The 26757-nt window shown below is 37.8% G+C and overlaps 1 protein-coding gene across 1 annotated transcript in view; it reads left to right on the top strand.

Moving 5' to 3' along the window:
- The window catches only part of LOC127624941 (probable voltage-dependent N-type calcium channel subunit alpha-1B), a 152719-nt gene that overhangs the window by 87540 nt on the left and 38422 nt on the right, over positions 1-26757 (top strand). The window contains exons 13-27 of the mRNA XM_052099873.1: positions 37-149; positions 449-580; positions 4444-4516; positions 4631-4748; positions 6261-6328; positions 6580-6686; positions 7865-7927; positions 10241-10925; positions 11672-11846; positions 14102-14228; positions 14524-14653; positions 19018-19077; positions 19211-19317; positions 22270-22281; positions 23140-23160. Of these exons, the coding sequence (XP_051955833.1) occupies positions 37-149; positions 449-580; positions 4444-4516; positions 4631-4748; positions 6261-6328; positions 6580-6686; positions 7865-7927; positions 10241-10925; positions 11672-11846; positions 14102-14228; positions 14524-14653; positions 19018-19077; positions 19211-19317; positions 22270-22281; positions 23140-23160 (1991 nt within the window). The remainder of the gene's footprint in view (positions 1-36; positions 150-448; positions 581-4443; positions 4517-4630; positions 4749-6260; positions 6329-6579; positions 6687-7864; positions 7928-10240; positions 10926-11671; positions 11847-14101; positions 14229-14523; positions 14654-19017; positions 19078-19210; positions 19318-22269; positions 22282-23139; positions 23161-26757) is intronic.

The raw sequence follows: 26757 nt of genomic DNA, 5'->3' as shown, positions 1-26757 counted from the left end.
ACATTTGACTGAGATAGACTTGATTTATACTCTCAGGTAATTGTGGGGAGTATATTTGAGGTGGTGTGGGCAGCAATCCAGCCTGGTGCATCTTTTGGGATCAGTGTTCTGAGAGCCCTTCGTCTGCTCCGAATCTTTAAAGTAACCAAGTAAGTAGATGAACACAGATGCATACTCAGTGTACTTTCTGCTTTGAAGATGACTTCAAAGTAATATATTAATATAGTAATTTAATTATTATTATTTATTTTTCATGATAGTAAATGAAAGAGTGCATAATTCCCCATTGTGTATCAGCATATCACGGTCACTGTAATCATGGGTCTCCTCTTTGGGATTAGAAGTTTAACATTGGTTCACAAACAGAATGACCAGATGATCAGATGTCTTGTTACTTTCACACTGTCATTTATTGTCATCCACTGTCTCCCCTGTTCTTTTACTACAGATATTGGAACTCTCTCAGGAATCTTGTGGTTTCTCTGTTGAACTCAATGAAGTCCATTATCAGCTTGCTTTTCCTCCTCTTCCTCTTCATCGTGGTGTTCGCCCTGTTGGGCATGCAGCTCTTCGGGGGCCAGTAAGTGAACTCTGAAATGACTTTGATTTAAGCCCATTAAATCACTCATGTTTCATACTCTACATTCAAGGAATGTGTGTCAGGCTGGAGCAGATGCTGTTGTCAGTGCTGTTTTTTAGTTAATCTAATGCCTTACAGCATGTGTCTTTCCCAGACTGAGATCAGTCTAAGGCAACATCTGCTGAGGTTAGGGACACTTTATATGATTTCTTTTTTTATATGAACAAAATCTGTCAAGTTGAATCATCAGTTAAACTGCACAATCTCATTTGTATAATAGGCTTGTAAAAAGTATCCTGCTGTCAATTGCAGTTTTGATTATACATTTTGATTGTCAGTCTTAAGCCTGAGCTGTTATTGAGTAGAGAAGCTCCAGAGAGATTCTAATTTTCTTAAGCCTTCCTGGATGTTGATTGGACAGGCAATGAAACAGTTGTTTCATTTGGATTTGTTTCCATTTTACATTTACATTTAGTCATTTAGCAGATGCTTTTATCCGAAGGAACTTAAGGGGGTCTCGCACCAGACGCCTCTGGTGGATGACGTGGCGTGTTCTGAAAAACCATGTTAGCACACTGAAACAGCAATGTGATAGATTGTGAGCAGACTTATAAAGCAATGGCTTACATGTGATTGGCTAGGAATTACCCAGCTAATGATGTACAGCTGCTAGTCTTCCTGCTAGAACTATGCTGCGCTTACATTGATTGTGAAATAGACTTTGTGCCTCTTTGTGACCGGATCACCTGTCGCCGCTCGCAGCTCGTTCATGGACCACAGAGAGCGAGTTGGAACCTAGACCTGGAGGATACATTGAGGTAAGAGGGGGCTGTCTTGAGGCCCAGAGTCAAAACATTGAATTTGTTGCGGGCAGCTAAATGTAGCCAGTGGAGTGAAATCAAAAGAGTCTTCTTTGGCTGATTGAAGACCAGACATGCTGCAGCATTTTGGACCATCTGCATTGGCTTTATCATGCTAGCTGGAAGGCTTGCCAATACGGCATTACACTAGTCCAGTCTTGAAATGACCAGAATTTGGACCAGGAGCTATGTAACATATTCAGGCAGGAAATATCTGATTTTCCTGATGTTGTAAAGCATGAACATGAAAGACTGGGCTGTTGATGACATGTTGGCACCACCACTCCTAGGTTCCGAGTTGTCCTTGTTGGCGTTATAATAGGTTTTTAGTTTCTCAATCTTTTTCAGATGAAAACATGACAATAAGCTTCTATTTACCTGTTTATTTTTAGTTTGCCTCTGGAGCCATCACACATCACTTAAATGACACAAATGCATATTCTGTCAGAATTTCCATCCATCCATCCATCAATCCTTTATTTTGTAATCCCTCTGCCCATGTGCCAAATCTGGTGAGCAGAACGAGTGATAAGGCATGCCAACAGGGATTTAGATCTCTACGCTCTGAGAATTACTGAGCTGATTATTCAGTGTGTCTGCTTGCTTTAACGAATGGCACCACACTGACAACAAGCTTGATGAATTAAAGCTTTAGTCATCCCTGTGTCTCTCTCTCTCTCTCTCTCTCTCTCACTCACACTACGGTCTTGTGTTATTGTGCTCCACAGAGCCAATACTATGCAGCCGGCAGTTAGTTATGAACTGGGTCTTAATACATCCAGTTAAAAGAATGAAACTCATTAACTCTGCACAGATGAGCAACGACTTATTTAGCAGGAGTCAATAAGCCCCAGTAATAAGAGCAAATAACCCCCCATAGTGACGTCATCTAGTGTCGACCACTTTTCTCCTGATGCTATTTGCATGTGCAGTTTAATAGCAACAACAGCAACAAAATCAATAAAATAGATGAGGAGGATGCCAGGATCGGAGCTACACATTCGTTAGGGCTATTTTACACAAACTGTGGCTGTATCTGAAAACGTGAGTAGCTGCCTTGTTGCCTAATCAGTTAATGGCTTAAACGATTGCATTTTTGAAAGAATGGAAATCTTCAATGGGCTCTTCAACGACTTTCTTGCGGGGGCCAGAATTTTTAACTGGGGCTAAACTTTTTTCCATATTTATGTTACCCAACACTTTTATTGTAACTAACAGGTAAACATGAAAAACTAAATAATATACGTACTGTATATTTACATTAAACTAGTATTAAATTACATTAAAAGATGTATTTAATTAAACTTTTTTAAGGCCTGGCCATAAATTCCTTCTTAATATCTGGCTCACACCCTCAACTAACAAATGGAGGAACAAACATGACCTCACACCCTCAACTAACAAATAGGTTTTGATTCACTTTACTTTGAAAATAAAAACATAATGATAATTTTTAACAATGAAAAAAAAAGTTGTTAAAAAAAGTTGCCTAAAATTGCTTCATGATTCAGGTAAGAGTGCAACTTAACTATGCCTAAGACAAGCTTAAACATGTGCGTTCCCATCCGGAACTGGACCACGGATCACTTGATGACCACTGATGCTGTTGCACGTGTTGAGTGTTGTTAAACTCACCGCGAGTTTTGCGCATGCAACACTGTCCTCATGTAAATTAGACTTGAGGGTTTAGTTTATAATAGATTTCATTAATCCACTCTCGATAAACATCTTATTATTTATGTCCATAATCCCAGTAAATAAAAACAATGTAGTAAGCCAGAAAGCACTTTATTTTCTGTATAATCACAGATACAGATGCGATGAAAACACCAAGTGTCTCCTTTTGAAGTCACGCAGCAGCTCTGCTCACCCCTCACACACATGTGTGAAACTGGTGATACTCTTTGGATGCTTTGTTGGTTTTATGTTATTTCTGTGAAGGGAATTGGAAAATGAGTGCAGTGCTCTAAGTAGAAGTGCCTGCCCTGGAGTAGAAGAGAAAAAGTCAGTCTTAAGTCCCTCTTAACGGCTAAGAGGAACTTTAGTTCCTCATTTGTGAAAATGACAAAAAGTACTAGTTCTGGAGAAAAGTACCTAAAACAGGCTTTAGTTCCTGCAGGGAAAGGGCCTATTTTGTGCTCACATTTTTGTGCTAATTTAATGTTAAATAAATTTGTATAAGCAGGGTTAGTAAAATACATGAGTGAACAGTGTCTTTTTTTGTGCAAGTATGAAATAAGAGAGCTTTTTTCAGCTTTCATTGGAAACCTTTATTTTTTAACAGTGAAAAGCCTGTACAGTCCACACATCACACAACAAGCTAGGACTGCGTGTTACATACCTTCCACAATAATGCAGTGGTGAAAGCAAGCTTGTGCTATGATTCTCTTTTATGAATAGATGACTCACCGTTGAGTTCTTGTGTTTCCCTTAAAGGCTGGACTCTGAAAGGGGATCTGGAGAGAGTAATAGATGGAAGGAGTGAGAGAAAGTGAGCTGAAGTCTAAAAATAAAATGCTAGAAAGAGGAAGAAAGGTAGAATGAAATAAATGGATTGTAAGTAAGAAACCAATCCTCCCGTTCGGCTGTTTGCCATGAAGATATTAAAAAGCTTTAGAGATGGATGTCACAAAGACTTTAAAAGAACATTACATTTCCTATGGAGACAATTTTAGGGTTTGGAAAATCCTTTTATTCTTGCATCTTGATGTGTTTGCTCAGGTTATAGAAAGAAACAATCAAGAAATAGATAAAAAAAAAAAAAAAACATCTCTTGTTTCAGTAAAGATTGTGTATTGCTGCCTATTCCCTTCTTTCTGATTTATTCTTTTCAACCAAAAAATCCATCTCCACAAATAGCTGATGTTAAGTGTTTTGCTCACTTTGATCCCATTTTACGCAGTCATTTTTGTTTTGAAAGCCCTGGTTCTGGTTAAAACCAAAACCATATCAAAACAACTAGTTTATATCTCCGGTGTGATCAAGCTTTCTCTTTCCAACTAGGTTTAATTTTGAAGATGAAACACCCACGACAAACTTTGACAGCTTCCCTGCAGCCATAATGACAGTCTTCCAGGTACACTTGATTTTAAATTTGTCTCAAGAAACATTAAAACATAACTGTATTTATGTAAAGAGTGTTATATTCTGGTTTTGTTTCATGTACCTGACTTGTTTATGCATCTTGAAGATTTTGACAGGAGAGGATTGGAATGCAGTGATGTATCATGGAATCGAGTCTCAGGGTGGCGTTCGAAGTGGAATGTTCTCCTCTGTCTACTTCATTGTTCTTACACTTTTTGGAAACTGTATCCTTCCCTGCAGTTGTTTGGATTTTCAATACAGGGATGGAAAGGCTTGAAGTTATTCACTGAACAGAGAAAATATAGTACAATAAATATTTGTAAACTCCCAAACTTACACCGATAATCTATTTTCGTGGACGCACAATGCACAGCGCTACGTGCAACCACCGTGTGTAGCATCTTATCCAATTTTCATGTGAGCGCTAATTCTAAGCACAGTTTGCCAGCGCAAAGCGCAAGTGGATGTGGATGGGAGTGTTTGCGCTTGCTGTAGGTGAATGCGTGCAAACTTTGAGTGTATTGTATGTTAATGAGGTGACACAAAGCACGATTTGCTAATTTCTTGAGAAATAGGTCATTGCGCTAAGACGTTTCAAAGCACGTCTGTTTTCAGTGCAAAGTCTAAACTCAGATCCTGCATTTGTGATATTCGACTTCCAGGTGGTAATAAATTCATGTCCAAACTCGGAAAATGTAGTGGAAAATCTAATTATGTCCCTGACGATTTGTTGTACCCGACGAGTTGTAGCTGTCTTAGGAAGTCAAAATTTATGAGATTTGTGTTAAACCTTCAAGAGGTCATGGTTTATTTTTCAATTATTTTTGTTATGTTTATATTTACAATAGTATTTATGTGATATGTAATTTGTATTAGTAATTTTCCACCTGTTGTCATATAGTGATTTTTAAGTCACTCCAAAAGGTGTCGATAAAGAAACTTGAGAGGGTATTTTTTTTTTTTTTTTATCAATTAGTTATTTTAATTATATTTTTGTTTTGTTTGAAGTGTAATTTGAATTTAGAAATATTTTTGGTTTAAATTTTTTGAGTTTCAATAAATTAATTGAAATCGAAAATTTACATGAAATTAAACTGACCCATAGAAGGGAAGTGCAAAAAAATTAAATCCCTCGATCCACATCCTAACCTGGAAGGCTGATACAATCACTGTTAATACTGGCATAATTTGTGTGTCACTTGATCAATATGATTAATAATACTTAGAGAATGTAAGAGACCCTACATCCAAATCCTGGACCACATTTTCCATGCCTATAAAAGGAGCTTGTCATTGTCATAAAAATATGCCTGACATTCAACAAGGGCACAGTTAATGCATAAAATTCATTAGTCCATATTTCTATTCTTCTTATTCACTGCATACAGTCCATTTACACTTCCAACTTTTTATGAAGGTGATGTCTTTGTTTATATCGCTGGTGCTTGACCAGTAATGGACTATATAATAGGACACAGATGGTGCAATAACCGGAGAAGAACCACAGAACTAATTTGCACCAAACCCACTTGTGCCTAGATGTACAAAAATACCAAAATTTCATGCCCATTCCCACTAACTTTGCACATATAACTTAAAGCATAGCACTGCGCTTAGTGCTAGTGCTCTTCATAAATCTTAATGTCTTAATAAGTCTTAATGCAGAGCAAATGAATGTTAAATGTGATGCAATTTGTAATGTAAAACAGACATTTCTTTAACCTGACAATAACCAGACACGCTTCTCAATGTATTCTTGGCCATTGCTGTGGATAACCTTGCCAATGCACAGGAGCTGACAAAGGTAACAGTCTCAACAGTCCTAACCTTAATAAAGCACCCTAGATTTTCATGTCATCTGCTTTGGTGACATTCACCAGGTGTTGTTGAACTTATGAAGCTTATTACTTTTAGAATGATTCTTCTTTAGATTTATAACAATATATTACACCTGCATTGGCACAAGTCACCCTGAACAGGAAGTAACTTGCCCTTGTTTTTTAAAATCCTATTTCTCATTGGCTTTTGAACTTTATGCAATGCCCACATGTTCAGGATGAAGAACAGCAGGAAGAGGCTGCGAAGAAGAGCATGGCTCTTCAGAAGGCAATGGAGGTGAAGGAGGTCAGCCCCATGTCTGCAGCCAACATCTCTATAGCAGCGTAAGTATTAAAGTCATACATGCTGCTCCCTCTGTCCTTTTGCTCTATCCATTTCTACCTCTCAGTGTTTGGTCATGTTCTCAAATCTTTTCAGAACTTATCCAACCTTGAGCTATAGGATTCCATCCTCCTTTCCTGTTTTGTGCACAGAAGGGATTTGTTTCATTTTGTTTTTGTGATTAATTTATTGTTTGTCCAGTCAATGTGAGTTGTTGTGTGACCCTGGCTTTCCCCTAAACCTGCACTGTGTAGTCTGTTCTTCATAACTTTTTTGCTTTAGGGTAAGATTTGATGGCATGGCTGCTTTATATATTTCTCTGGCACTTCTAGGCATCTCTATTCTGACTATTCTATTACTTTACATGTTTTACATGTAGTTATACATTCCACTTTAATTAGAAAGCATCTGCTACTGTACGTAATGACACATTGAAATAATATTGATGCATTTTATTATTAAGCATGTTATTTATCAGTTCAGTGAATTTGTAATCTTTTTTTGAAATCTTTCTGGTTGTGCCATTTTCATTTGCATTGTTGTTTCACGGTGCATTATTATTTGTTTTCATATGCGTGTAACCATTTCTTCTTGTCTGAGCACTGAGCAAATGAACTTTACAAATTGTACTGAATGTTTTTATTTATTGAAAATTAAGTGTACTCTACCATGTTGTCCCATATTCAAAACATATTCAAAAATGCCTTTAGATTCAAGTTCTGTACATTTCATTTGATCACATGAAATCACAATGCATTGTTTACAAAACTGTGAACTGTAGACTTTTGTTGAGTAAAACAGTCTGGTTATTGTTTTTTCAAGATTTAGATCTTTCATTTCATTTTTGTTTACAACACATTTATTGTTAGCTTGTATCTTTTATACTGTAAGTTTTGGTGACACTGAAGTAAAGTGCCAGAAATGTAAACTGTAATATATGTCTGTATTGTCAGTTGTTCACATGTTAAAATCAAATCATTCTCTATGGCCACAGTCTGTGCAGTGTTTAAAGTTTCCTTTACTAAAGTGTTACCAATGTATGTGTCTTGTATTGAAACACATAGGGGACAGGTGGACAGACAGAGTGACATCACCCTGACTGCCACCTGCTTCCTCTGCACCTTTTTTCATTTGCGTTTGTGTCTCATTCTTTTTGTTTTGTTTTGTTTCGCATGTGCAGTTTTGTATTGCAAAATCGAGATGAAATCTCTCGCAGGTCTTCAGTCTGCAGCGTTCACTCACCGTGAGTTCTGCTCTCACTTACAATATTCTCCTCCTCTCCTCACCTCTCCTCACCTCTCCTCACCTCACCTCTCCCCTAACATCTCCTTGTTTTCCCTATCTATCTTTTTGTTCATAATCTAATCTGTTTGGGAGTGAATTGCAGCATCAATTTTGGAATTTCAATGGTAAACAAAAAGATTCATAAAGAATCCACTTAATAAATACTGTCATTTTGGCCATTACCAGCACCTCCAACTTATTACCATGCATTTCTAAACATGGGTGGTTGTATGGATTGTGATTCACTTTTTCAGACCTAATTTTTGCAATTAGTGTTTTTAAAAGAAAAGAAAAAAAAAGAGTACCAAAGTTAGAATGACTAAAACTGAAAGAAGGCAACATTTACAGATTATGAGAGGGCAACAGTGCAACCCTTTCTCTGGTCTTGGTTCCTGAAGTATTTTCTCTATTTATTCTGTCTAGAGGGATTTTTAGAAAAGTTATTTAAAAAATAATTGTAAGAAAGAAAAAGGTGCAAAACTGTGTACATACTTAATGTCTTTTATGAGTGAATTAAACTCGATTCTGAAACATGATTAACAAGTAGTTGAAATCACATTGACTTGTGGCTTCTGTACATCGATTAAGGACTTCGGAGGTCATGGTAGGTCTTTCTTGAAAGATTTATATATTAAAAATTTGTATCGCCATAGAACTCAACAGTCTGGTTCAGGAAAAAAAATCTCTTTAATTTTCTCCATAGGTGAATTCATTTTTAACGATGACTTATAAACCTTTAAAGACAGACCAACCATGAGCTCTGAGGTTATTAACCAATGGTATACTGTATGTTTCTGTTGAAGAAGACATCAGAGATTCGCGACAAAGTGCATGAAACGAGCTCAGCAGCGACCACCCAATTCCATGACGCCATGTACATGATGCTACTATGTCGGTCTCCCTAAACTCTTAAACTACTGTATAAATATATTATTTATATACTGTATATTTGTATATTTTATTATATTTTGCAATAAACTTAAAGTATTGTTTCTATACTTATAAGCAATACATTTATATCATTATTTTTATATTGTTTTTAATTCGATTGCATCATTTGCAGTGTTTCATGGGATGAAGTAGTTCATCCCCTTTTTAAAGATGGCAAGTCTTGTATCTTTGCCTTTTGTCTGATTTTCAAATACTTTATTATTAAGTATTATTATCAAAGTTTGTGATGTTGTGATTAACCTCAGATTTGGTTGGTTTGCACTTAAATCTCTTATGAAAGATTTTATGAAATCCCTATGGAAACATTTATGGGAAAACCATTCCTGAACTAAGATGGCTGAAAAAGTAAGCGAGCACTGTTGCACCCTATAGAGATAATGAATGGAAATTTTACTTCTTGTGCTCTATAGGGTTTTGTGAGACACTACTATCATAATACTTTAAATATGGAAGTTTTTATATAATTGCACTATGCCAAGTGAGGACAGAAATCTCATTATTGTAATCCATGACTAGGGTTACAGTACTATTAGTAAAAACATATAGTTTTGTAAAACCATTAGATTTGAAGTTTCAAACTATTTCTGGGCAGACATGGAGCTTGTTATTCCTTCTTTACATGTCTCTTTCTACCCAGATAGATGTATTATAGATTTGAAGCCTCCAAGAGGCCTCCCTTGCTTTGATTTTCTCCTTTTGATAGTGGATCTTTTTCAATATGAATGAAGGCCAAGCTAAACAGAGCAGTCTGGATGTGCTGTCTGCAAGCTTCAGTGATCATTTGGATCAACAGTTTTGGTAGTGTTTGGGTATGTTGTATGTGTTTGTGTGCATGAGAGGGATAGAATGGGACCAGTATGTTTTTTATAAATCACCATCATCTTTTGATACTTTTGAAGTTCCATTTAAACCAATGAGTTCACATTGTTGGTGTGCTCTATAACAGTGACCATCACCAAGTATGTTTGTCTGTCTCTGTGTGTCTATGTTTTGTCTTTATCTCACTTTTTATCTCTCTACTTACCATGTTCTCTAAACTTTAGTACTTATAATGTGTCTGTTTGTCTTTAACATGTGTGTCGTTTTTGTGTTGTGCATCCCTGAATGTGTCTCTAAGGAGTTATGTCTACTATACTCCATGTCGTCGCTTTGTAAGGTATAGTGACACGACTCGGGATATTGTTGTTCGATTTTAGTGCCTGTGATCATTAGCACACACTTATAGCACATCATGAGTGCCTCCTCTACAGTACACAAGTGTGCACAGTAAGTACAGTGCATTTGTGTGTAATTCAAATGAATTTTATCATCTCCCTCTCAGTAAAGAGCAGCAGAGGTCCCTGCAGAAGATGTCCATATGGGAGCAGCGCACCACGCAACTGCGCAGACACAACCTGCGCAGCAGCAGTGAGGCCCTTTACAATGAACTAGAGCCTGAAGAGCGTCTGCGCATGTCTTCTGCACTGCACCTTCGACCTGACATGAAAACCCACCATGACCGCCCACTGGTAGTGGAGCAACGAGATGGCACTACAGACAATCCCAGACCCCTAGAATGGAGGAGAAGTGATGGAGATGGGGAGACCCCAGATATTCAACTGTCCTCCTCCCACCAACAGAAACATCATCGATGTCGAGGTGAAAATGGAGATGCAGGGGAGGGGTGGCACCACAGACACCACAGCCGAAATAGAGAGAACCAGGGGGGTCTGGAGCGGTCTGTCAGCCAGGACGGAGGACATAGGCACCACCAGCACATGACTGGATCTCCGGAGGAGGGTGTGGGATTGGAGGAGGGAGAACACAGACACCATCATAGTCGAAGACCTAAAGAGGCCAGTGGGAATGGCAATGGTGCGATTGGAAACGGAGGCAGGGGGGAAAGCAGGGTACGAGGACACAGAGAAGGGGAGGAAGGGAACGGAGAGAGGCGGAGACATCGACCACGTGTTAAAGCCCAGTCCACGCTGGATGGAGAGGATTGCAGGGAGAATGGGGGGAGAGAGGGATCAAAAGCCTCAGGACACGGGTGAGATCTCAGATCGTTCAGTACAGCGGCCTCAAAAAGCACTCGGACAACTAAAGCCACATTAAAAAAAAATGTTTCAATGTCATTGCAATAGATAAAAAAATGTCAAACCAAGTGCCTCCTGGAAATAAATGATGCTGGACCTTTTCAGAGAATTAACTGCATTTGCTATTTTTGCAATGACTTTGCCAGCTGGACATTATATTGGATGTACAGTATGAAGCATCCCACAGGCTCACACAGGTTTTCTCTTAAAAGAGTAACCACAGGTGTAGTTAATCGCATTAACTATGGACATGGATGATGACGTTTGATAACCATAAAGTGTTCAAACATATAAAAAACTATTGTTTATCATTTATAACTTAGCAAAAGTATATTTGTATAGAAAAATATATTGCTTGAAAAGTGTACTTATGCTATCTTTCTTTGAAATAAACACCACTTGGTTTAATATTTTGTATATCTAATGTACTGACATTCATACATTTTTAAGTGTAGTACTGTATAAGTGTCCCTATATTTATTGGGGTCAAAGTATCCATCCTGAATGGACTTCTGTTGAGTTTATGATCAGAAATGGCACTTTTTGCTCCAATTTTATGGTTGTTTTGATGTGCATGTTATGCTTTACATGGCTTTGGAGGGCTACTTTGAGATCCGTTTCTCAAAGTGTTGTTGTTGTATATGTTTTATTCTGATCTATAGCTTTGTTCTCATTACAGGGGCAGACCAAAAGAAAGGGGGGACAGTGTAGCCACCAGCCCTCTCTATTCTCCTACCAAAGAGAAGCCAGAAGACACAGATAATCTAAAGAACAGCACCAGAGCCGGCCCAACTGGAGTCAACATCCCTGTGACCATAACTGCCCCACCAAGAGATACCACACTCATTCCCAGTCAGTATAAATTTACCATCTGTGCGGTATCGCCATACCTTGCCAATGGACCAGTGTACAGTATCAACTTGATCATTAGACTAGTGAAGTTTTTTTATATACAGTATAGAATATTTGATGATTGGTTGATTTTCATGGCTGAGGACAGCTTTTAACGTTTCATTTTTGCAAACATCCTGTATTAAAGTTGCTCTCAGTAACATTTGTGTTTATGCTGTGAGAGCACCACAAAATAACAACAACAACATTCTCAGTTACAGATATAATTGTAAAAATGTGCCATATTAAATACGTCAAGTCTTGTATCTTTGCCTTTTGTCCGATTTTCAAATAATTTTTACTTAAAATAAAAATTTGTAATGATGTGATTTACCTTTGCATTTAGATATGGTAAATGGTCTGCACTTATATAGCACCTTTTTAAGCCTTAACGGTATTCAAAGCGCTTTACACTGTGACTCATTCACCCATTCACACACACATTCATACACCAATGGCAGCAGATCTGCTATGTAAGGTGCTAGCCTGCCATTGGGAGCAACTTGGGGTTCAGTGTCTTGCCCAAGGACACTTCGGCATGTGGAGTTGGTGGGCCGGGATTCGAACCACCAAGAGCACCTCAAAAACAACAACACTCTCAGTTTCTGATATAATTGTAAACATGTGCCATGATTAATTTATCCCACAAGTGATATTGTCCATTTACAGGTTATTATCAAGAAAAGCGAGTAATATTCGGTATAAACTTGTGAGCTTAACATGGTGATGCTCATGAATTTTTTGCCCAGCACCCTATGTACTGTCAAATAAATCAGGTTTTTCTCTAACTCATCTCCCGAGTGTACTAGACATCTGCCTATATTGGATTTTGCAGATACCTATAACTAAGCTGGTGAAAATGGCCAATAATTCAGTTTTATCGTCCAATAGTTTTTAAATGTTACACAATATAAAGACAAAAATGTTGTTAAAAAAATGTTGGAAAGAATGTTGTCTTTCCTTACTGTGATGGGTGCAGACATAGAGGCAACAACAGTTCAACATGAATAAAATCCCAGATGCAGTTTATTGTGCAGCTAAATCCCCAATTATAGCCAGAAAAAATATGATATATTTTATAACACAGGACTTTTAACAATAAACAAGACCGAAACAAAGGGACACGATTTTTATTGTGAAGTGTCTGTGATCCCAACTAACACAAAAACATAATGGAAATAAAACATGCACTCTTACATTAATACAGTGCAAACACTATAAAGTGACCATTGTCATAGAAGCTAAAAAAATTATGTTTTAACCAGGAATTCATTAACAATAGATCATGATTCATCAACAGTACATTATCAACAATCGCTTGAAAAACTGGACGCTTAATGTGGTATTAAAAAAAATATATTTTTACTTTTCTGTGAATTTAATCTCAGTCAAAATCAACATGAACGTTAACATTAAATCTTAATATATTTATATCTACTTAACAAAACCTATTCAGAATGCATATTATTATAAATTATATACTATTTATATACATATTATTATATACTATTAACAATTTGTATGCCCCCCCCCCCCCAACCTAATATTTCGTTAGGCCTTCTGAAGTTGAGGAAGAGGTAAATTTACAATTTCAAAGTCTTATTTTCTTCTTAAAAGATAATTATCTTTCATCCATGTTATCCATATAAGGGAAACAATCTTTTAAATATTCATTTTTAGAAAAATATAAAAAACACACTAATTTGCATATTCATTTTTTCATTTATGTTATTGATCTTTCATAATAAGACTACATTTTCATATCTACACTGAAAATGCTAGAAAGTGTCATATATACAGTGATGTTGCTGTTTACTACCAGCTGCATTTAAAAGTGCAACTTTGTAATTGTGTTGCTGATTATTGAGTCATAAGTGTCCCAAAGTTCAGTGGATCATTACCCTTGCCAGTGCCAGAATTCATGTTCACAATATACTGACTCACGACATAGGGAGTTGGGGAGCTGATTGAAACACACTGATAAATTAGTCAACATTTAGAGTGTACTTCATTTTAGACATATTTATCAAAATACTATTCTTTTATGTTGTTATTATAATACTAAATTCTATTCTGCTACAAATTCTACTATTACTATAAAAAACATGTATGGAGTTCACCTTAAATAAAGTATTAGTTACTAACTAGAATTATTCTTGAAAACCTTTACTGTTCATTTGACATTCCCTCAATCCTAATGAGTACCTGTTTGGCAGTGAACAACATTGATGGTGACAGCCAACTACTGAATGAGGAAAAGAAAGATCTGGATGATCTGAATCCAGATGCACCAAAACACATCCTGCCATACAGCTCCATGTTTGTGTTTGGTACAGCTAACCCGTGAGTTGTTCACAAGTTTTACATATATTTGTATTTAATATGGATGAATGGATATCATTTGGTAATCCAACAGTACCAAAATTATTTATCGTACTAAGTAAACAGTAATGTGATATTCATCAATTGATTTATCAATTGTTTCTTGAATTTTGATAGTTAATGCTCTTGGCAGTCATTAATTCACTGCATTCACTGCTCATCTTCTCTGCCTAATCTGCCTACTTAAATTTTATTTTTTTAATATAGCTACTGTATTGTGTTAATTAGTGCCCTTTGTTGCCCTTTCTCTCTGTAGAGTGCGGCGACTATGCCATTATGTGGTCAACCTACGTTACTTTGAGATGTGTATTCTCACGGTCATCACCATGAGCAGCATTGCGCTTGCTGCTGAAGACCCTGTGCAGGCCAATGCCCCCCGCAACAACGTGAGACACAAACACACACACTCACACATCTATTAACATGGGACTTATAATGCTCTGAGGGGTGTATTTTTAGGAATGACATGAAGTGTAATGAATGAATAGTTTTTTTAACAAAAGCAGTTGGTTTATCAATGTGTTTAATCATCAGTCATCAATCAGTCGTCTAATTGTCACTGTCCATCACTGCAAGGGAGATTTATAAAAATCAGTGGTGTACTTGAGTTTACATAACTCAAGTACAGTCCTGTAGGGCTGTATGGCAGCCCTTGTCTGAACTGTCACACAGAGGGTTGTCACTAGCCCCACTGGCTGGCTTCAGCACTATATCGTCCTCTGGGAGAGTCTGTAAGCATACTTATCCAGCCATTGTGGACACATCAGGCCATAAGCAGAACTGATTAACACACAATGTATCCTGCTTTTCCCTATCTTTTCTTCCAATTGACTGGCTGATGTATTAAGAATGATCGGCTTATCAGATTAATCATGTTGTACTGTTTGTGGGACTGCAGAAATACATTACTGTGCAAAAGTTTTAAGCACTTCTAAAAAAATTGTATAGTTAGAATAGCTTCAAAAATAATGCCATAAATAGTTTTCATTTATCAACTAATGTCATACCGTAATGCATGTGGAGACACGAGACAAACGGGCTTTAGTGAAAAAGCGTAAGAGCAGCTTTAGTGAAACTAAACAAAACAAACACAAGAAACACTGTAAACCAAAAATATGAATTCAAAAACCAGGAACACAAACATTAGAGCCTATAAAAGGACAAAAAATTACAATGGCAGAGAGCAAATAAGGGCAATATATATACACAGGAGCAACAAGGCTAACAAGACACAGGTGGCAAACAATCAAGGAAGGAACCAGGAACAGAACTAAGACAAGAGACCAAAATTCTATTTCTAAACAAAAGTACAAAGACATAGACACTACAGAACATGTTACAGATATTTCCCTTTAAGGGTGGCACCTGACACCCTAAACAAGAAACAAAAATTATCTGGGGAATCGAGAGTGGACGGGGACCAGGGCGGAGCCGGCAGACAGCAGGGAGACTAAGGTGGATCAGGAGACCAGGGAGAAGCAGGCAACCAGGAGATCAGGGCAGAGCAGGCGGAGGGCATGGAGACCAGGGCAGAGCAGGTGGTCCAGACGACCAGGGCGGAGCTGTCAGATACCCAGGTGACCAGAGTGGAGCTGGCGGGGACCCAGAGACCAGGGCAGTCCAGACAACCAGGGTGGAGGTCCCAGAAACCAGGGCTGTCCAGGTGACCAGCATGAAGCTGGTAGAGGACCTGGAGATCAGGGTGGTCTAGGCGATCAGGGCAGAGCTGGCAGAGGACCCAGAGACCAGGGTGGTCCAGGCGACCAGGGGGACCAGCTGGATGCGGAGACTCATAGGGCGGAGCCTCTGGAGGTAGAGACTCAGAGTATGGAGCTGATGGGGACTCAAAGGCGTATCCGTTGGGGATTCGGAGGTCAAGGCAGCCAAGGACTAAGGCAGTGAGGTCAAGGGTGGCCAGGGACACACGCAGTGAGGTCAAGACGGCCGGGGACACAGAGGTCAAGGCAGCTGGGGACACAGAGGTTAAGGTAGCTGGGGACGTATAGGGCTCAGTGGTCAAGGCAGCTGGGGATGACTTCCGGTTTTACGATGTATTGAGAGGTCGCAGTGTCTGTGCTCAGACTTTTTTGCTTAATTAGTGCTTATTGCTCCTCTCCTTTCTTACAATTTGCACATGATAACAAGTCTTTAGTGAATAGGGAGCAGAGCAAATTCAGAAATGGGCAAAAATACTAAACCTGGCAGTGCTAGAAACCAAGACCAGCAAACCTCAGGTAAAGACAACGAGGCTTCTGACATGGCGGCGGCACCTGTTCCTTTAACAACGGAGGTACTCGTGTTAGAGTTTGAGAAGTCAAGGTGAAGTTGGTCAGAGGAATTTACAGCTTTGCTGAACTCTTCTCTATCCCCTTTACAAACATCTTTGGAGAGCATTCACAGCACTCTGGCTTCTCATACTGCCATTATTTCGGAGATGGAGACGGCTCTCACCGATCACAGCGGTAGGATTACGGAGCTGGATAATGAAGTCACTTCTTTAAAGGCCAAATTAATGACAGCGTCACTTGGTTCTGCTGTGAATGATTTGGTGTCTCGATGGAAGCGGCAGAATCTATGGGTGGTAGGCTTTCCAGAGGGGATTGAGAGCAGAAATGCAAGAGAATTCATGACTGACTTTTTCTTTAAAACTATGGGAGACTTTCTGTCAACCCCTCCTGAAATTGATTTCTCTCATCGGAGTATGGCGCCTAAGCCCCATCAAGGCGATAGACCACTGCCGTTCATAGTCAGATTCCACAGGTTTCTGGACAAAGATTTGGTCCTGTGCTGGGCCAAGGAACATAAAGAGATCTAATGTCAAGGTCATACCATAAAGGTCTATGAGGACTTCAGTGAGGGTATCGACAAGAAGCATGCAGCCATTAGCAAAGTGAAATCAAGTCTCTACAAGTAGGGAATACGCTTCGGGATGATTTGCCCTGCCCGACTGCACATCACTCGTAACGGTGAGCATGTTTTTGACGCCCCGGAGGCCCCCGTTATGTTATAGTTGTTGGCAATCTCTTTTATACACCAGTTGTGCTTGTGAATAGTTATACCCCAAACTGGGATATTCCTGCATTTTTCACTTCCCTTTTTTCATCTATTCCAAATTTGATCTCCCATCACCATATATTAGGAGGCAATTTTAATTGTGTTATGGACCCAAGATACGTTCGGTCAAATCCTAAAACTATAGCGCTAACAGCTATGGCTAATGCAGTGTCTGCATTCATGGATCAAATTGGATGCATTGACACATGGTGCTTTCATCACCCGTCAAAAAAGTATATTTTTTTTTTTAAGATTAATTAATTAATTCCTCTAAATATTCAGCTATAGTTATATCTGATCATGCTCCACTCTCCCTTAAGCTGATTTTCACTTGTAATAGAGGTATTGAAAATCAATGGAGGTTTCATTCAGGATTATTATCGGATAAACAGTTTTGTGAATATATCAGTACCAATATTGATGTGTTTATTAAGACCAATAAGTCAGAATCTGTGTCTCCCTCTTTGCTATGGGAAACTTTCAAAGTGGTAATCCGAGGACACATTATTTCATTCACTGGTTATAAAAACAAGCAAAGAAAACAAAAGTTACAAGACCTAATTCACCATCATTGAGATTGATAAACAGTATCTTAATAATCCTACCCCTGAGCTGCGGGCTAAGAAATTGGAGCTAAAATCAGCATTTGATATGCTCAGTACAAAGAATGCTGAATTTATGCTGCGAAGAACTAAAGATACTTATTATGAGTATGGAGACAAAGCTGTTTGGCTACTGGCATCCCAGGGACTCGATGCCTCTCTAATTACTCTGGTGTATGATTTGTCTGGTTCTTTAACTAAAAATCCATCTGATATCAATGATGTGTTTTCCTTTTACTACTCTGACCTTTATAAATCACAACCACCTGAAGATGATTCCATCATGGAACATTTCTTAGACAATCTAGAAATTCCTTGTATTGATACAGCTGTAGCAGATGATCTTGATTAGCCTCTAGAGTTAGAGGAAATTATTAAAATTCTTTGGTCACCTGACAAAAAAATGGCAACCTACAAAAATGTTTTACTACTTTTTTTTTAAAGTAAATAATAAAAAAATATTATTCTGCACTACTCATGCCAAAAACAATTTTTTTCAAGAATTTCATCTTTTGATTCTTTTTTTTTTTTTTTTTTACTGTCTCTGGACGGTTGTACCAAATTGCATTTTTGACCTTAAGCACCACTGAACTCTGAAAATGTCATATGTTCATCATGGAAAAAGTTTATTAATTTCAAGTCATTATTTTGTGTGAATTGCATTTGTAATGTATTTGTAAAGTATTTTTAAAATACTTAATACATCCAGACAAAAAATGAACATCACGTCATTAACTTGGGTAGCTGAATCAGTTATAAAAATGTCCTGTCATGTGACATGCTATTACAAGCTATGTACATCTATTTTAAACTACTGAATGGTTGTTTAGATGCAGCTGCATTGTTTAAATGCAGTTTTTGTGACCTCATTAATTGAGAAAGGCATTTCTCACACTGCTGCACCATTTGAAATGAACTTGTGAAAGCAAAATGTGATTAAAAATGGCAACCAGTCACAGGATCTAAGATATACATTTTCCCTTGTAAATTCTAACTTATATTACTGATGTTAAAGAATAAAAAAATTTGCCAGACAAGTCAAAGCCAACTACCTTTGTGTTTCCAGTACTCACGTGAGTTTGTGGTTTTCTCAGGTCCTGAAATACTTAGACTACGTCTTCACTGGTGTGTTCACATTTGAGATGGTTATAAAGGTAAATTAAACCTCATTTCCATTATGTTATCGAGTCTTTGCCTAAATATGTAATTTCTTCCTTTGCAATATTAAAGTATCAAAGGGATCAATATGTTTTCATTCACCACTTTTGTTGATCTCATCCCATTTAGATGATCGATCTCGGGCTGCTCTTGCATCCTGGGTCATATTTCCGGGACCTATGGAACATACTGGACTTCATCGTTGTCAGCGGTGCTCTGGTGGCCTTTGCCTGCTCGTGAGTGGTTATTTACTTTTTTATTCTGTTAGAGCAGAGGAAGTCTTGACTGTCAGTTCAAATCCAGCAAGAGAGCATTCATTCGAAAATGACGGAAACAGGATGTGACTGTCTGCTGTTTAGTATCTTGTGAGAGATGGAGCTCTGTCATGAGGGGAAGTGTGGCATCTGTGTGCAGTTTTCTTGGGAACTGATCGGTTTAATGCGCATCTGTTTTTTAGCTCATAATGGGATCATATGCAGTGGCCCACACCTGTGCTGCTGGTATGGGTTTACCATTTCCCACAGGAGCTGAGCCAAACATAGCTGCAGTGCTTACGCTGCTCTGCAACTTTCATGTGAGAGGCAACATTTCCGTACAGTTTAGCCTTTAAATCTCACAGGTGCTTTTCTTAGGCAAGCAAGTACAAAATGATGTTGCTCATACTGCACAGATTTTGCATTCAAATGCGTGTCATTTCAAATTTTAGGCCACATCCACACTAATCCGTTTAAGTTTGAAACATCCATTTCCAGTTTTATAACATTGTTGTTTTCTTAAGTATGTAGTTCTGGAGAGCGTTTTTAAAAGTCTCCATTTTCCATGGATGAAAACGTCATTCTAGTGTGAATGTGAGGTGCATACATAGCTAAATGAATACGTTTTCAAACAAAAATATCTACCTCCTAGAACACACTAACAATGCTGTAGCAACCACCTAGAACACTCTAGCAATATGCGGTGAGGTTTGCACAGGCATGCACTCACAATGTATATTGTAAAATATAGTTTATGAAGTGAGTTTGGGAAAGTTTCCTCCAGCTTGATCTCATGAACATTACTTGACCATGGCAAGATTTTTGTAAATCGAAATGTCATGCCTTATTACACGTTTTGCTGCAGTTTCCTAGTAAAATTTCCAGCAGGGGCGCCAAAAGCGAGTGAAATGGTGCTGTAATCACACTAGGTTTTTAAGGTGAATATTAGATGGAGGTTTTAATGAGTTAAACATACCTCCTTAAACTTTAATCGAAACTTAACCGATAGTGTTGTAAAAGTAAAGCAAATTTTCTGAAGATACCACATCATCTTGTGTCAATACTTTGACACTCAAGTCTCAGAAGTCAGCTTGCATGCTTGACTGGTCTCAAACTGGTCTCAAACTGCATACTTTTGAGTCCAAAGTCCAACACTATCAGGTGAGCTACTGGGGAAGCTCATCAAGCTGGAATAAGGGTGTAAATGTAGGTGGGATTGTAATACAAGCTTTAAAATGTATCGTTTTTCAAACGATGTGTTATAGTAAGTGTTCCAATATCATTACATAGCAGTGTGTGACTGACAAAAAATAAGTGTTTATAAAGTCATAATCAGCCATTTAAGTCATGATTTGTGTGAAAGTGAATAAAACAGTTGTTGTAGCTTCTCTAGTGTTAATTTCACCAGAAAACTGAGACGAAACATAGAATTCAGCACATAAAACCAATTTGTGAAAATGTAGGTGTAGTAACATTCATTCTGTGAGATTGGTTTCCTCTGCAGGACATACATAGATGCACATGTACATTTTGTGTAATTCTCATAAAGTCTAGTTTGAGTGTGGCTGAATCCTCTCAGTTGTCATGTGCAGATGCTCAGCTGTCTCTCTCCACCTCAGCAGTTGACAGAAAGACCCTTAGGTGCTTTAAAATAGCTGAAAAAGAGGTGATTGAAAAATGCTCTGCTTTTGTGACCAATGTAATGCATGTGTTTGCAGCTGTAACAATTCAACAGCCCAGAAATTCTTCACCAGCACTATCTGACACCTGTGTCTCAGTTGGTGACAGTAAAGCATATTTATGTGGTATTTGAAGTGTGAAATGTGTAGTTTCAGCAACACCAAATTAATTTCAAAAACTGACTTTTCAAATAGGTTTCCCCAAACACTTCCACTGTCTTCTATTGGTTGGACAAACAGATAGTCCTGCCCCAAACTCACACCATTGGTCGATCCAATATTGCTGTGTCGGACTGACCAAACAAATAGAGTAATGTTTTGAAAGTGAGCCACCGTGCTTACGCTTTTATGGGGAATCAATGTACAACAAGCTTACTTAGGCTACGTCAACATTAATCCAGATACATTTCAAAATGGCGTTTTCGCCACTGCCGTTTTCAAATGTTTTCCATAAGTTGCTTGTCCACACTGAAGGAAACGTATGAGATGCTTAAATCCTTTTACTGCGCATGCGAAAACAATGCAATAAGCTATGCGTAATTTCTGTGTACTGTCTGAAACGTAGTTGTCCTTGTGTTACACCGCCTGACAGCAATTCCGTGTACACTTCCCGTCGCCTTTAAAGGAATGTAATGTAAAGGTTGTACAAAGTAACATTTACCTTTAACAAATTTCTCAAAGTAAGTAGCAGACACATCGACACCGCTACAATGTAGGGCCACCATCTTGATTGTTTTGGATTGGATGGATCACATGACTGCTCCATTATTCCACTTGGGTGAGCATTATTGGGAAGCTCAGTTTGCACTGGACAAAAAAGTTGTCTCTGTGGACGGAAGGCAAAAAAGATGCATTTTCAAATGAAAACGTATTAGTGTGGACTTAGCCTTACAGCATAGTTATCTCTGCACATTAAGCTGGGATAGGAGAATGTATTTAAACAGAAAAAATACACACTTTACTTTTTACTCTGGTTTGATTAACTGCACTAACTGTTAGTGCACTTATTTGAAATTGATCTCATACTGTGTTCTGTCTCAGTTCTCTCGAGCTATCTTTTTAAAACTGTGCTGTAATCTTCTCTTCTCTTCTGTTCTGTTTTTCAGTGGTTGATAGCAAGCTTATGTGTTCAGTCTTGTGGGCGTTAATGTTTCTCATTTAGTTCTCTCTTTCTCCATCCAAATATTTGTTTCTCTCTCTGTCCTTCTCTTGCTTTATCTGCCCTGTCATTCCCTCTCGCTTGCCTTGCTTTCAGGAGCTTCATGGGGTACGCAATTGTTATTACCTGCTTCCTGTTTATCTGACTGGATGCATGTGTGTGTTTGTGTGGATATAAGGAAGTAGTCACTAGACATGTAAAGACATTAGATTTGTGAAAATGCATGTCCGTATCATTTCCCCCTAATCTTTACTCAGCATTTGCTGTATTTAAAGATGCTAATCTCGGTAACCTGCAACCTCACATTAATGTTAAACTACATTACAGAATCATGACTAGTTTTAAGATTTTCCTTTCAGTTCTTGTGTGTAGACTGCCATTTGGATATGAATAAAATATTAAAGAGACGTTTACAGATGTTTTCACAGAAAGTGCACTAAAATAACTCCTTTTACTTTGCACAATCAGCATCCATATTTATGGCTGGCATGAATATCTAGCCCTCGTGCATGGATTTTTTTTTGTGTGGCTGTATACGTGGGGTTGTGTGTGCGCGTGTGTGCCTCTGTGACCTTTTCACAAATGTTATTTGGCGCAGGTCCATGTATTGACACCTCTACCGTATTTTTACTGCTTAATGTGATATATCTTGTAGAGTATTTTACAAACAGTAACTAGTAACCCTTCACTGCTACATGTCTTTGACTTACTAAAACACATTTGATTATGCATTAGAGTTGCTTCTATGTTTTTTAATTGTTTTTGCTGTGTGTACTTCTACAGTGTCAGTTCAATGAAAGCTTTCTTCTGCTCTGTTATAGCCAGTTTCAACTCTCATTTACTCTTTTCATGCTGATATTTATATCCTGCTTATTTCTATGTCTGTGAAGTGGCTTATTATGTGTGTGTTTCTGTATTTGTATTTGTGCATATGTGCATGGTTTTATCATCGGTATTCCTCGTCAGATCGCAGCAAAGCGTTACCAGGTGGGGACAGTCTAAATATATATAACTACCTACCCCCACTTCCGACCTACCCACTGACTACTCCAAACATACCACCCTTCAACTTCCCCTCGATCAGCCTTTGTAGAAGGGGAATGACCCAGTTTTACCCAGTGACATGACCTCTGACTTTGCAAGGGCTTTTGGAAACAACTACTCTTACTGCTTACAGAGGACGGCCACCTCTTACACTAGAGGTCAAATCAAATCTGAATTAGTTATGATTATTACTGTGAAATTATAGTGATGAAAAATGGAGAACTTTAGAAAAATACCTATATTGTAAGAGTTGGAGTTTTTGTTGTATTTGGGGAATTAAAATGGTTTTACAGACAGAATGTCAGTTATTTAGGTGTTTCATGTTGTTGTTCGAAAATACACCATAAACACTTAGTTGAGGGTGAATCTCACAAAATATGTCATGAAATGTCCTGGTCATATTACACTCCAAAACCAAAAGGAAGAAACCATTAAGTATATATTGCTTAAAGACAATTAAGGATATTTTTTAGTGCTATTAAGATTTGTTACAATGATTTGTAAACAGCAATTCCCCCCTAATTATAATGAATGTGAAATATCTCTTCTCGTTATATAATATTTAAATTATTAGTTAGTACGCTTGTAAGTATACTGTACATAATAGTAGTATTTGGATATTACCATATCATTTATGCTCAATAAAATAAATAAATAATAACAATAATAATTAATTGTGTCCAAACAGGATGTATTTAATTACTGTATTGCAGAATACAGGTAACTGTATTTTTTTTAATGGAATGAAAATATCATGAGAATTTGGAGGGAAACTGTGCTTAATTGTCATTACAATAATGTTGCAATGCCGAAAGTCAATGGTCCTAAAAATAGCCTTTGTTTTCTTGCATTATTTCTTCATTCACAAGTGTAAAATAAATACTTTTGATTTTGGATAAAATATAACATTGACATTTCTTTGTAAGATTCACTCAATGCAACTGGGTGCATCTCATGTCCTTATCGCAAACACCAGGCAGAGGAAGTTTAGCTCTGGACCTCCTGTGTCACGAGCCCGATGAGTCCTCTGAAATCTATGGGAGTATAGTTGATCTCAGTTTGCTCTGATCCACATCCATCCATGTTCATGAGGTGTTTGTGAGATTGATGGACATTGCATGAATTTTTGCACGTCAGTTTCATAGTTGCAAGTCCTCATGAGAGAGAAAAAGTAAGCAAACCAGTCACAGTGCTAAGCTATGCCACCCAAAACATGTTTTCTCTTCAAGTATTCTGCTTATTCAGTATCAGTTAGTGCAGTGAACACAATATGCTGATTTGCAATTTTTTACTTTTTAAAAGACGCACGCACGCACGCACGCACACACACACTCAAAAGCTTATCTCTGTTAAACTTGGCAGCTTAATTCGACTGTCATGGAAACATCCCTCCATTCAGAATAAACTTTCTGGATTTAAAAAAAGGGAATGAGGTCGTTTACCAGTGCAGAGATTTTTCTGCTGATGTTTAAAGCAAAAGATCTTTAATGTTGCCGTCTTCTTTTCAGATTAGTTCCATTCTGATGAACTGTATAATTTTACCTTTCATTCAGTATGAATGTGCATCACAACTGCTATCTGCAAAATTCAGGTTTATCAACTGAGAAATAATCGTTAAAGGAATGTTCTGGGTTCAACACAAGTTAAGGTCAGTCAACAGCATTTGTGGCATAATGTTGATTACCACAGAAATGTATTTAGACTTCTTTAAATAAAGCAAAAATCAAGGTTACCGTGAGGTAATACAATGGAAGTGAATGAGGCCAATTAATGGAGGGTTTAAATGCAGAAATGTGAAGCTTATAATTTTATAAAAGTGCTTACATTAATTCTTCTGTTAAAACTTGTGTATTATTTGAGCTATAGAGTTCTTTAAATCATAATTTTTACAGTGTTTTTAGGATTTTAGGGTTTATCGACATTACATCGTCATGGCAACAATGAAAAATTAGCGTTTAGGGATTTTATGACACTAAAATCAAGCTAACTGTAAAACAGTTAAAGGATGGGCAAGGAGGAGGCGAGAACCGGCTTGTCAATATAAATAATAATTTAATGAAAACTCAAAAACACAAACACACATGACGGACATGCCCGTAATTCTCTCTCTCTCTCTCGAACAATCGTCACCGGCCGCCTTTATCCCTTGGGGACCGGGCGCGCGATATTCCGACCCGGCCCCGCCCCCCCTTCGCTCCACACTAACACATATTGTTTAAAACAGTGATTATTTTAACATAAACAATTGGCCCCATTCACTTCCATTGTAAGTTCCTCACTGTAACCCAGATTTTGGCTTTTTTTTCTGCACTGATGTGTCCAAAGCCCTGGAGAAAGACTGCAGGTATGGGGATGGATGGATGGATGATGGATGGATGGAAAAATAATGGAGAGAGAAGAGTGGAAGGAAAGAAGATATAAAAGATTTTTGTAAGTGTGTGTAAAGAAAAGAAGTGAAGATAAGAATGAAGAGAAAGGATGCATGAAAGAAGGTAGAGTAAGGAAGTAACAAAAATTTTTTTGTGGTAATCAATATTACGCTACAAATGCTGTCGATTGAGCTTGACTTGTATTGAACCCGTAATATTCCTTTAAGCCCATCAGTGATGTCGACTGTCGCCAGTGACTTTATTAAACTTTCAATCAAATCTGAAAACACAACATGTTTCTAACAAATCATTTGGAACTAAAAATATATGAATAATTTTTTCATAATTTTAAAGAATTATTTTCCATTTTGTTCAATTCAGTTCATATTTGGTGCTTGCTTATTAAGCATCACTAGTACCGTCATACTATACATACCTTAAGTGTTAAAATTTGGCATGTAACGTGCCGCATAGTTTTTGCTACAGACATGAAGACAATACCTCAGTTCGTGTGGCTTGTTGAAGAAAAATGTGCCATTTTCTTAGTGATCAGACGTATGATTTCCGCATACTGGACAATAAAACAGGCAACAACAAAAAAAACAGCAACAATAAATGCTTAGTCTAATATTGAAGTAGAGCCCGAGCCATATCTAGGGACCAAAATATCATACAGTAAGAGACTTGGCATGGGCTTTTTTGACTTGGGCCAGAAAGCAACCACCTAGCAACACCCTAGAGACCGCATGGCAACATGTTAAAGAGCAATTTATAAAACACCTTAGCAACAGCATATAAAAACCCTGCCAACCACCTACAATACCCAAGCATTGCATTTGCATGGACAAGCATCACTCACATTGCCTTCAGAAAATATAGAAACCTAGTGTTGCTTCATCTTCTCCGCAGTTATCAGAATATGGCTTAGCCAACAGTGGCTTCACAAAGAGACAGTCCGTGTGTAATGGGTTGTTTCTTTGTATCTTTTTCTGTTTTAAAAAAGTGTTATTCTACTGAAATATATATTTATATTTTTTAATATTTATCGTCGGCCTCAGAGGTAGGTATGTTTCTGTTGAATACATCTCCCTTGAAGGCATGCTTTCTACTAACCAAATAACCTTTAGCTAATGTAATTCTGAATTACATGATGGGCTGGAGGAAGTAATTA

Source organism: Xyrauchen texanus, chromosome 31 (assembly GCF_025860055.1).
Source record: "Xyrauchen texanus isolate HMW12.3.18 chromosome 31, RBS_HiC_50CHRs, whole genome shotgun sequence".
Classification (NCBI taxonomy): domain Eukaryota; kingdom Metazoa; phylum Chordata; class Actinopteri; order Cypriniformes; family Catostomidae; genus Xyrauchen; species Xyrauchen texanus.
The sequence above is the reverse complement of the archived record's forward strand: the minus strand, read 5'-3'. Positions and strand labels throughout refer to the sequence as shown.